The 13,387-nt window shown below is 30.7% G+C and overlaps 1 protein-coding gene and 1 pseudogene across 1 annotated transcript; one reads left to right on the top strand and one right to left on the bottom strand.

The window, feature by feature from the left end:
• Positions 1 to 256: 256 nt before the first annotated feature.
• LOC100797783 (heparan-alpha-glucosaminide N-acetyltransferase-like) lies at positions 257 to 6,489 on the bottom strand (annotated as a pseudogene).
• A 3,574-nt stretch (positions 6,490 to 10,063) lies between these two features.
• Positions 10,064 to 12,483, top strand: LOC100798313 (uncharacterized). The gene has a single exon (XM_003553513.4). It carries the CDS (start codon positions 10,374 to 10,376, stop codon positions 12,087 to 12,089), a length of 1,716 nt encoding a protein of 571 aa, XP_003553561.1. The 5' UTR covers positions 10,064 to 10,373; the 3' UTR covers positions 12,090 to 12,483.
• The last annotated feature ends 904 nt before the right edge of the window (positions 12,484 to 13,387 follow it).

Raw genomic sequence — 13,387 nt, forward strand, 5'->3', positions numbered from 1 at the left:
CCTCGTGGGTTTTTTAGTGGCATTGCACTGAGTTTTTGTCAATGTCAAGTATGTGTCCTTTCGTTTTGATTCCTTTTGGACCACAATACGGAAATTTTGGAGTGCTACTCTCTTTGGCAAATTGAAGAGAAAGTGACTAGGATAATTTGGATGCAGAATACAATGAACCAAAATAGCAAAAAAAAAAAGAATATAATAAGGAATAACAATTGCAGGTTGACCAATAATGCGGCTGAATTTTGTCATAGAGCTTACATTACAGTTTCCAATATATCCCTAATTTGTGTAAGACGCCAGCAACCACACTCCAGAAAGTGATTTCTGCAAAGATGACATATAAGATGGTACCCACCCTCTCTGAGTGCCAAACATTGACAAACACATGCTTCTTGATCCAGTGTACCTGAATATTGTTTGACGTGCAACAATGGTTAGTTCCTTGTCCTAGCTACCTTATGAATTATGATAAAGGGGGTAAAAATATTTGTAAAATATTATGATAGTTAAAGAAGGCCATATATATACAATAATTAGCACAGCACCAAATAAAAATTATCATATGCTTGCAATATAAATTAAAAAGCGGTTAATTGGTTCTTACTAGTGAGTTACGTGGATTTTCACAATACCATCCATTTACAAATGCTGCAAAGATGCCCTCGGCTGCCATCACAAACACTAGCATAGCATTCATTCCTATCCACTCCAAGAACAAGAATGGAGTGCGGAGCCCCCAAACATCTATCTGTTTAATTAATTTCCAAGAGTGGTAAAGATCAGAATCGCAATGAGAGATAAAACCAAAGGAAAAAAAAACAATTATATATTAATAACTCAAAGAATTTTTCTACATTTGTACCTACCAGTATGTATAACCCAGAGAAGACAATTCCAGCTGCCCCAGCTGTGAAACAAACATAGCTGAAGCTATAGAGTTGCTTGTTAATTGGTAAAGCTGCGCAGTGTTCCATAAAAAAATTGTTAAGAATTATATATCTTGCATGCAAATGTTATGTTATGTTTCTTAAATGGATATTTTTTTGAGGTGCATATCTCACTAGCTTATCTTACCATCTGTGAAGTGAAGGATGATGGCTATTATGAGTAACACAAATCCCATTAAGACCCATTGTTTTAGTCTCTCCGAATGACCCTGCCAAATTTTATACTTTTATAACTAAATTGCATTTTCTATAATAGATGTTTAGGTTGAGTATAACATGGGTGAATTTTGTAACCTTGAAGTGAATCAAGATGTGCCCATAATGGATGCCGATAGTGCCAGAGAGGATAGCTGATATAGAACTGGTTTTAAAAAAAAAAAATTATTTGTTAAATACTTCTGATAGATAAATAGAGATTATTTGCTGATAAAGTAACTCAAATTTAGAAATTCTCACTAACTTCTCGAACAATTAAGAAACATAATTTGATTTTAGTTTAGGAGAAAAAATATTATTATTATTTTTACTTTTTTTACGATAAGTATTTTTTTTAAAAAAAACATCAACATAAACCTCAACAAGCCTTCGGGTTCAAAAGGAGAACGACACCAACTTGGAGCATCATCACGAAAAGGACCACTGGCTGGAGAACTGAACGTACACGCCTAAAAACGTCATAGAAAAAAATATAAACGCAACAGTCACTTACTCAGGTTTAGAATAACACCAAAATGGTATTAGTTTGAAATAAAAATTAAGAAGTATTTGAATTTAGTAGCAAATACGACTTTGACACAATGTGGACTAATTTCTCACTTCTAAATACTAGTCAATAGTCATCTTCAAGCGTCTCCAAACAGGTTGAGAATAAAGATGGTTGACCCCCCCAAACTTGTCGGTCCACGTGCCCAACAGCATTACATGCTGGCCCTAGGTGTCCTCTCATTCCACATATGACCTATATAATAAATGCAAGGAAAACCAAAAATTAAATAAGAAAAATTAAAAAAAACCTTAAGTGTCAAGTTACAATTCTTAATGGAGAGAAAAAATTAAAGGAATGCTCGACAAGTAATTAGAGAGAGAGTATCTACTGTGTATCTCTTTGGTTCATCGCCGTTAAAGTGATCCAGGAAACTCCAATGTGGAACGTAGAGGGTGAAGGTTGTGATCATATAAATGATAAATGCCACGAAGCCCCCAAACCTAAGCCACAAGTTCACAATTTTCATTATATCAAATATCAGTTGAATTCCTATTCATCTTTGCATCTTTTTTTCTTCTTATTCCTCTTGCCATATATATAATTGAAGTTTGAAGTTAAATATAACACGTGTTGCATTTTCTCACCATTGCCATTTATAAGCCGTAAAAATGGATAGGTGTCCAGAAGCCAACGTAGTGGGTCTAAGCTTGGTGGTAAATGTCTCTATTAGAGCTACAACACAGTATACAAGAGCTATTCTCTGCACACAAAAGTTCAGAAACGCGGTTAATTATTACTATTCAAGAATTGCGTGTGAAGTTGCAGGAAGTTGAGCCCGATTTGGTATCAATGCTACAAATGGTTGCAGATTTCAACAGTGTTACCAGGAGACCCGTTTTTGCACTTGAAGCAGAATGAACAGAGTGTTCTGTCGATGGAGGCTAGCCGGAAATGGAATATCATATGGTGTGCTGTGATGTGGGTATTGTGGAATCATAGGAATAGGCAAAGACCTTTTAACGTTGATGGAATCCTGCAAGATGTTATCTTCGTGGCTTGGGTATGGCAGAAATTTGATGGGTCTGCTAGCATGGATGATATGTTTACATGCAATAATACTTGATGAGATTATGAATTGCTCTACGTGCATATATAGAACCATATAGTTAGTCATTGCATTTGGTTCCCGATTGAATTTTGGAAGTGCCTTAATTGATGATTTTATGTGGTTGGGCGGTGTGGGCTGGTTGGAAATTAATGTAGATATTGTCCAAGCTGGGTTATTCCGCACAGATGTAGAGGAGCATATATAACTAGGTTATTTTAGATAAAAATAATTAATGAAAAATTAATTGAAAGCTATAAAGTTGGTGAGTAGTTAAAAAATAAAAAATTAAGTTATTAATCGTTGTAACTAAAAAATATAAAATGATAAAAAAATAAAAAAATAATAATTTATTTTAAAAAAGTAACTAGTAAATTAAATAAATATATTTAAGATAAAAATAAAAGAAAATATAAAAAATTAAAAATTAATGTTTAAAAAACACTATTTCAATTAGAATTTTAAAAAACATTAAAAGTTATTAAAAAAAACTTATTTATCAAATTATCAAATAAATTTTTTGAACAAAAAATTAAAAATTAATTAAAATATGTTTTCGAATATCTTATTTTTTGATAGGCATATGTCTTGCGAGAGTGATGAGTTTCTTTATTTCATGTGAGCTGGTACCTCTGTTACATTTGGTTATTGCATATTTATTATAATAAATATTTGATTAATAGGTGCTAACTAAGCTGTAACTAGGTTATTAAACCAGTCCGGTACTTGTTCTTACGGTGCTTCTGGTACCTCTAATAATATATTTCTCTTTGCGACCAAAAAATTTAAAAAAAAAAAATCAAGAATTGCGTTGCAATGGGGTAATTTTGCATTAGTCCCATATAAATTTTATTTTATTTGAAACATACCTGGAGAATGCCACACCATCGTATAAATTTCATGTTAACTCCATATTCGAGATCATCAGGGGCATGGGAGTAACCCCCTGTAGGATGTTATATAATCAAATTTATCAATGCATCAGGATTTACTTACCTATGTATTTGTGCAACAATGCATGGGCTTTAGTTTTTTATACATCAGAAAAAATGCAACAATGTGGATTTACCTTGCAAAATTATACCCCAGAAGAGAAGCTTCAATGTCCTAAGGATTATCTTCTTTACGGCATGCTTTATCTTTGCGATTCTCTACATTATTATAATCAGTTTATCAATGAACGGAATTATGTTTACACCACAAATGCTAATTTATTTTTTATATACACAAAACAATTTGAAGAAAGAAACGAATAGAAAATATAGAAGCATAAGTTGCATATAAAATAATTAGCTAAATTGTAACCTGTGTGATTTCGTCACTTTAATTCTGTTATTGTTTAGAATAAATAATTTTGATTCTTGTGTCAGTGCATGAAAGAGTCACCAAGTGTTTTTGTTGTTGTGGAAGAAGAAGCCTTCTTATCTTAATACATGTATTTAATTTATTCAAAACTAGTCCAATATACTTTTTGGGGGGTTTTTAAAGAAAAAAAATAAACTACTAAAACACTTCTATTAAGTTAATATTATAAATACTAATTTACATGTATTATTACTCGAGAATTATTATTTTTTTTCAAATTATAAAAATTTATAAATTAAAATAAATATTTAATATTTAATTTTACATATATTTATTATTTAGTTTTCCGGCACAATTTACGTCACGAACCACCAATCTATCCCCTCCCAAATATGCTAAGAAATTCTAAAGGTTGTCAAAGATCCTCCTCCATATGTCTCGAAATGGACATGAGATAAGGCAAAAAGATGTTTTATGTGTCAAAACCCATATTGTTCCAAAAATAAATACTCTCGTTGTGTTGGAAGCACAAGCTCAAGTCAATAATATTAGCTTTTATCTTATGTCGAATTGTTTGTAAATTTTATTTTTAGTCAAAACATTAATTTTAATAATGTATTGTATTGTTTGTAATTTTATTTTATTTTGTGTTAACTTAACTTTTTTTAGTTTAATTAATTAAAGTTGCGGGTTAAATACATAAAATATAGAATTAAAAAAATAAATTAATTGGCACATTGATAAATCAATCTAAAAAAATCTTTTTAAAAAAATAACTCTTATGATACATATAAAATAGTATTTATAAAATTAAATAAACAAAATAAATATGTTAATAATTTATTAATTTATATTTAAATAAAAGTTTATGAATTCAAAATAAAATAATTTATTACGACACAATGTTGTATTCAGAATCATAGTGCTATAATAAAACAAGCCAATTACGATTAAGAAGATTGTGACTGTGTACAGAATTTATTACAACACAATGTTCTCAATATACCTGGCTTATTGCACAGAGACCAAAAGGAAAAAATAAAAACAAGTGGAGACAGAGAAGCCTTTATTTATTTATACAGTAAAATAGTTTTTGTGATCCTTAATAAATATTTAAATTTTATATTTATTTTTTTTATAAATTTTTCTTCATAAAATAAAATTTTTATTTTTATCTTTAATATTTTTTTAGTTATGGATAAATTAACGATTTGTTCTGTGATAATTTTTTTTATTTGTTATTAGTTTCTTTGAAAAATACTAATAACAAATAAAACTTTTTAATCGAATAATAAATATAAAATTTGTTAATTTATTAATAACTAAAAAAATATTAAGAATAAAAAATAAATTATTAGTTTATTATATATGATAAAATAAATCCTTACCTTTAGTGCAAGGGCTATGGCAATCCCAACAATGAAAAGAAAGAAAGGCATAACGAAATCGGCCAAAGTACATCCATTCCACGGGGAATGATCAATGCGTGGATAAGCTTCACCAGCGTCGTCTACCAGTATCATCAACTACACATAAATTATCAAGAGTGAAAAAAATTAAGAATTAATTATTCATAATCATAAATAAGAATGGGGATAGTTCAGATAAATCGTCACATTATAAGGTTATTATCATGTCACATTTATTTACTAAATGAATTAATTAAGATATTTTATAAAAAGATATTTAAATAAAAAAGGTTCTTTATACTTATAAGGCATGAGACCACTCCTCTACCTTACATTACATGTCTCTAGATTAATTAAGCCTCTACTTGTTTTCATATTAAAAAAATAATAATTTACTTAATTTATTAAAAAATAAGTATCATTTTAAATTATTTTATATAGAAAAAAATCAATAAATAAATAAAAAATATAATAATTTTATAAAATTAATCTGAATATTAATATTATATTAAAAATTAAAAGGATATTTATTAAGAGCATTAGTGAAAAAAATAATTAATATTATATTAAAAAATTAAATTGGATACTTATTTTGAAAGGAGTAAATACATTTTTAACAAGATTACATAATTCAATATAAAATCGTGGCTAAATATTCCAAATAGTATTATTTGTTCAAAATTCATTCTGTCAAAATTATTCTAGTTTTACCATGCAGAATGTTTGCCAAAAGAAAAGGGGTTGGGGTACACTAACCACTATGGTGAGACCCCTAAATGCATCCAGGGTTGCAATCCTCTTGGTCTTCTGCTTAACCACTGGTTGCTCCTGTTCAGCTATTTTCTGTACGGACTCACTCTCAGCCCCATAAGGCTTAGCCATTGTGCCTTTGTCATGCTCAATAACAGAACCTCCATTACTGGTTTTAATGGTTACCCTCCTCTTCAAGTCATCCTTATTGCCACCACCATTCAATGCTGAATTGATTCCTTCTTCCATTCTCTTAGATTCTTCATCCATTATTGCTGAATAGTGAATATTCAATAAAGTTCAATGATGTATATCCTTGTCTTGTCTCTTTCTCTTGGGTGGAATAGAACAATTATAGGGAGATTATGTTAGAGATAGAATTAAAGAATTAATGTGACAGAGAGGTCCAAATTAATGAAGTAGAAGGCCGGCATGTGTTGGGTCTCGTCATCAAGGTGGGAAAAATAGAGTAATTAACAACTAGCTACATTACAAATATAAGAGATAGATGAAGGACTTTAGAGAATCGAAAGAAATGGAAGAGGTCCACACTCTGATTTGTTAAATTAGTATTAGCACAGGCTGCTCAGTGTTAATTAGTCCAACCCTTTATTTTGTTTCTTCTGGTTGGTTGCTCCTCCATTGCTATGAACTTTGAGTACGTAGAATTGTTTTGTCTTGTTTTTTATACCAAAGATTCCTCTTTATCTTTAAGGTTTGACCAAATTTTCAAAATGGAGAAATTCTTGTGCCTTCGAATGATCTCTTCCAGATGTGTTTGGATAGTGGTAATTGTCCGGCTAAATAAAGTAAAATATAATTTTTTTAAGAAAGTAGTTAATGATTTTTTTTGTTAATAATGATGTCATTTCTTGAGTTATCTTTTAAGAATGTGTTACAATGAAGATCAAATTAACAACACACTACACGTATAAGACTAAATTAAAAATGTGTCACATGTATAGGACCATGTTAATAAGAATAAGTAAAAGGTTAATGGTGTTAGGAACCAAATTGAAAATGTTTTACACGAATAAGAACTAGTTTAACAAAGTTTTTATATGTAGAGTCTAAATTGAGAATCCGTAATATACATAGACTAAATTATATGTTAACCGGATTACTTTTTTTTTTTTAATCTTTTTTCATTACATGAATTATTTTATTTTATACTATTTTATATTTGTTTATATTTTCTTTTTATTATAAAAGTAATTGTATACATATTTCTAATTTCTCCCGTCCCCTTTTTTCTATTGCATATTTGCATCTAATTGAACTTTTTGGTTCCATAATTTCTTAACCTTCAACAAAAGTTTCGAAATGCGAATCCTCGAAGGCACACCTTTTAGAAGGTTTAAATGAATAAATGGATTTTTATTCTTTTATCGTTCTCATATAATCTTGATCGATTAATATCTTTTTTTTTATTTTTAGAATTCAGTCCGTAGTATTTCTATATAATCTAGTCTTCCAATCAATTTCTTTCTACATAAAAATCTTTATTATGTACGTAGCAATACAAGAGGCCAGCCTTCGCGTAGAAAGGAATTGTATTACTGTAAGTTTTTAAGTCACTTGAGTTAGTTTGTTCTTTGGCTGAGTTTTCTTCCCGTGAATGCATGGCATGGATGCTCCAGACACAAATTGTACATATTATTGTTAACTTGATGAGACTTTAATTGGGATATGTTTGAATAAACTTATCTAAAAATACTTTTTAAAAAAATAAAAAAAAAAGTTATATGAACTTTTTTATGAGTTAAAATTAATTTATGCATAAGTTAATTTATAGAAATTTTTTATATAATTTTTCTAAATAAAAGACAAAAAAAACTTCTACAAATTAATTTAATTTTATGGAAAATTTTATTTTATTTTTTCTCCTAATTTTTTTTTTGAATGCTCACTCAAAGATGCCCTTAATCCTTGGTGTTCTTTTAAGTTAAATTTAGAACTTCATCAATATGGTATTGAAGAATATTTTGCTTCCCTAAAATTGTTCCACTTATTCTTGGGCAATCTGATAATCCCGGTCTTATTCTTGTCTCTCAGCTGTTGACTGGGGACAATTGCATTTCTTGGAATCGAGCCAAGTGAACGGTGCTGAGTGTAACAAGGACTGGTCACCAATTCCCATATATCATCTTTAGATTTGAAAATTAAATTGCAATTGATTGTAGCAATGATTCCAACATGCACCCAAATATTTTGTGATTGTTACATATGTAACTGTTTTAAGCTAGTGTAGATGAAAAGTCAAATCAACTCATTTTCCAGTAGCACAAGTGGAAGTGGTAGAATATATAAAACAAAAGGTGTGATCAGTGATTGGTGTGTCCATCTGTCTTCAACATGTGGTCAAGTGAGGAATGGCGGTGATAATGATCAACATTAGGGTGTGGAAACTGTACTCTGCATCCTTATTACGTCGAACTCAATCGAGTTTCAATTCAAATATACATTTAATAGTTCATAATATTTTTTAAAAAAATTTACACTAAAGATGTAAATGGGCTGAGATTGACTTTTCACATGATCCAAAACTTGACTTACTTTTTTTTTATTTATTTAAGAAGAAATTGACTTAGATACTAAAAGATTTAAAATAATTTATAGGTTAAAATATATTTGTGATTTTTAATAAATATCTAATTTTATTTATTTATTTTTTAATATTTTTATTTTTTCTCTTTGATAAAACAAAATTTTATTTTTATCCTTTAACAATTTTTTTTAATTTCTAATAAATTACTAAATTTTGTTGTGTTTCCTAATAAATTTATTTTATTTGTTATTAGTCACTTTAGAAAGTACTAATAATAAATAAAAAAATTATCAGGAAACAAACACAAATATTTTTAATTTATTAGAAACTAAAAAGTTTTAAAAACAAAAAATAAAATTATTATTTTATTAACAATACAAAAATTATTTTTATAAAAAAAAAACTTAAAATTTGAGTGTTCATTAAAGATCACATACATATTTTAACTTAATATATGCATGTGACTCCGTTAACGCATATTACTCAGCTAAATGAGCCATATCTTAGTTCTTTACAAACTATAATTATACAAGAGTTTTGGATAAGAGACTATTTTCAATGAATTATGTTATCCAATATCAATATAAGTTACAAAACATATAACCAACTAAACGCAAATAAAAAAAGTCAGTTCTATCTTGAAGTGTATCTTCTCTAGTATTTGATCAGGAATGGCTATTTACTTGTTGTTTTCATGACGTGTATGTTCTAGTCAAAGGTGGCGTACGTGACATGTATATATCATAAAGCTCTGGATTTCCGATTTATCAGCTAAATGATGGCCGACCCATCAGTTTACCAGTGCCACGGCTCTTCCGATATTGGCCGGGTGAGGAGCATTGTAATAAAACCCTTTATTTTTCCATTAATATTATATCAAGAGATCGATGCGCACCATTGTAATAAAACCCTTTATTTTCCCTTGGAAAATCTTTTCCACTAGGCTATCTTCAATCTTTATCAAGAGATCGATGCCTTTCCTTCTTTTTCTTATATATTAAACAATGTATAACAATAGAATTCATTTTTAAAAAATGAAAAAAGAAGTGTTGAGTTGGAGATCATTAGAAAAATAGCCCATTACATCAAACCAACCCACATATGACCAACAGACCCAAGATCAACATTTCTCTTAGTTTCTAGAATATTGTTGCTACCTACTGTTATTTGTTACTACCTTTTTACTGTTTTACTAAGTTACTTTATTTTAGCTGTTATACAGCTGTAATTTGTATAGGTATCATTTAGTAGATTCGGTCTTATCCTTCGGTGTAGCTGTATATATTTTCATGTATGCTGCCAATAATTATCCATTGAATGAAGTAAGCTTTTCCTACCAATTCTGTCTAAGTTTCATCACCCTCTCCCTTATACCCAAAGTCCTTTTAGAGATGGTCTTAATTTCCACAAGTACTCCGCATCACATGTCAGCCCATAATCATTTATATTCCGTCTCTGCAACTGTTTCTTTTTCCACTGAAACAATTTTCAGTCACACTCTATTTTCTCCATATAGTCAAAAACCCAACTACACGTGGTTCTGCACCATTTATTTCCACATAAAAAAGTGTAATTGATCTCCAAAACACAACATCATCACTGCAAAATGAAGACTTTGATCTACCATGTTCTCACGGGGCGTTGGTTCATGCTCTTTGCATCTTTACTCATCATGGCCGCAGCAGGAGCAGCCTACATGTTCGGCATGTACTCTAACGAGGTCAAAACCTCTTTAGGGTACGACCAAACCACTCTTAACTTGTTCAGCTTCTTCAAAGACGTTGGTGCCACCGTTGGAATCATATCAGGGTTAGTCAACGAGATAACTCCACCTTGGGTAGTTCTGTCAATTGGGGTCATCATGAACTTCTTTGGCTACTTCATGATATTTCTTGCTGTCACTGGCCGCATTGCCAAACCCCAAGTTTGGCAAATGTGTCTCTACATTTGCATTGGCTCAAATTCTCAAACTTTTGCTAACACAGGTGGTACTGTCACGTGTGTGAAAAACTTCCCTGGAAGCCGTGGCAATGTTTTAGGCCTACTCAAAGGTTACGTTGGTCTAAGTGGTGCCATCATTGCACAGCTCTACCATGCCTTCTACGGTGATCATAACCCTCAGGCTCTTATTTTACTCATTGCGTGGCTTCCTGCTGCTGTTTCCTTTCTTTTCCTTCCAACAATTCGGATATTCAACACAGTTCACCACCCAAATGAGAACAAAGTTTTCTACCACCTTCTATATATATCACTAGTCCTTGCCGGGTTTCTCATGGTTCTTATCATCATGCAAAACAAGCTCAGGTTTACAAGGCCTGAATACATAGCCGATGGGGTTGTGGTTTTCTTCTTTCTCCTTCTCCCACTTGTTGTGGTGTTTAGAGAAGAAATAAACCAATTGAAAGCCAAAACGCAAGGTTTGACCGATTCAGTAAAAGTAGTCACTGAAGTTATTCCACCTCCAAATGTGGTGGAGCAAGAAGTCCCATCAACTACCACAAGCTCCCACGAGAAAAGTTCTTGTTTTGGGAATATACTCAAACCCCCAAAAAGAGGAGAAGACTACACCATCTTGCAAGCACTTTTCAGCATTGACATGCTGATTCTGTTCATAGCAACAACATTTGGTGCTGGCGGAGCATTAACAGCCATAGACAATTTAGGACAGATTGGACGCTCATTAGGGTACCCAAGAAAAAGCATTACAACATGCGTGTCCTTATTGAGCATATGGAACTACTTGGGAAGAGTAGTTGCAGGTTACGCCTCTGAAATATTCTTAACCAAATACAAACTCCCTCGTCCCTACATGCTCACTCTAGTTTTGCTTCTCTCTTGTGTTGGCCACATTCTGATAGCCATTGGTGCCCCAAACTCTCTCTACTTGGCTTCAGTGATTATAGGGTTCTGTTTGGGAGCTCAGTGGCCACTAATGTTTGCAATCATATCAGAAATATTTGGCCTCAAATACTACTCCACGTTGTTCAACTTTGGAGCCGTAGCAAGCCCTGTTGGGTCTTACATTCTGAACGTGAAAGTGGCTGGTGTTTTGTATGATAAAGAGGCTTTGAAACAGTTGAAGGCCAAAGGACTCACGAGAGAAGAAGGGAAGGACCTAACTTGCGTGGGAGTGCAATGCTATAAAATGGCTTTTATCATAATCACGGCTTCAACGCTGTTTGCATGCATTGTTTCGTTTGTTTTGGTGGTGAGGACTAGAAAATTTTACAAAGGGGATATCTATAGAAAGTTCAGAGTGGAACATGAAACAGGAGAGAATGAAATGGGGATCACTAAAACTCGTAATAGTCCTTCTGGTTGAAACAGAGGGACATGCAAACTTGGGCAGCACCACGTACAAGGGAACAACCCAATAAAATAAGAACAGTAGAAAATAATGAAGTATGTTTAAGGTTGAAAAATGTTATATGAACACTTAATATAATGAGATCGAGAAAAAACAAATATAAATATTATAGGAAAAGAGAAATATAAAAAAATGTTGAAAAAATATTTAAAATAATAAAATATTTGTACATTTTTACCTTTTAAGGTTTAGGTACAGTATTGCCTGCTTTTTAAGAAGTATATGTGGTGGGCTTGCCTAAGATTGAACTTAAATAAATTGAATATTTGTAATTAAATAATCTTTGTATTCGATATTTTGGGCAGATTTTTATGTAAGAGGCGAACTGTGTTATGAGAAGAAAAAGATCATCTCCTAACATTTACACGTGGCTCTCCCGATTTTTTTTTTGAAAATTTAAAAGAAATAAAATATAATAAAGATTATGAAAGTAAATATTCTTGCATTTATTGCTATTGCACTATTTATTCTAGTTTCTACTGCTTTTTTACTTATAATTTACATAAAAATGGTAAGCTTAAATTGTGAGAACTAAAAAGAGATCCTTAAACAAAGTGTAAGAAGACGCTGCTTGCGCTCTAGTGTTTGATTAAACTGACATTTTAATATTTTACTCATCAACGCCAACAGTAACATACCCCCGCATTAATAAATTCAAAAATATTTATTCATTTATATTCAATTTTGTCATACCTATATGGATTTGCTACTGTGAGCTTAAAAAAGGTTTCATTTATAATTAATTCTTATTTCATTTAACTAAGTGATGTTTTAAACAATAATTTTTCAAATACTGTATTTTATTTTTAAAAAAAGTTTTTTTACATGATTTCCCCAAATATTTAATTCAAATAATTTGGAATTTTGGATGCTGCGGGCCTGCGGCAAGCCCAGTTGCGAAAGTTCATGGGGGTCATTGCCAGGTGGGTATCGACTCTTGCGGATGAAATGAAATTCACTTTCATAACTAGTAACTATATATGTGGCAGCTATTTTAAAATTGAAGTCAAATTTAAAGATACATTAATTAAAAAGCATTACAAAAATTCAACAAGTCATTTATGTAGAACAAAAAATATATATTAAGATGAAAAAATATCTTAAAATATTATAAAGATATAAAAAAATGTATATATATATACTGAATTTCAAAATTACTATAATTTACTAAATTATAAATCATAATTAATTTTTATTCTTAAATTCCAAAAAATCCTATGAATAAAAAACATGTTTCTCAATCTATATAGCAT

Source organism: Glycine max, chromosome 19 (genome assembly GCF_000004515.6).
Source record: "Glycine max cultivar Williams 82 chromosome 19, Glycine_max_v4.0, whole genome shotgun sequence".
Lineage (NCBI taxonomy): Eukaryota > Viridiplantae > Streptophyta > Magnoliopsida > Fabales > Fabaceae > Glycine > Glycine max.

Coding starts and splice junctions, on each gene's coding strand:
- LOC100798313 (XM_003553513.4), top strand. CDS start 10,374: ATGAAGACTTTGATCTACCATGTTCTCACGGGGCGTTGGTTCATGCTC.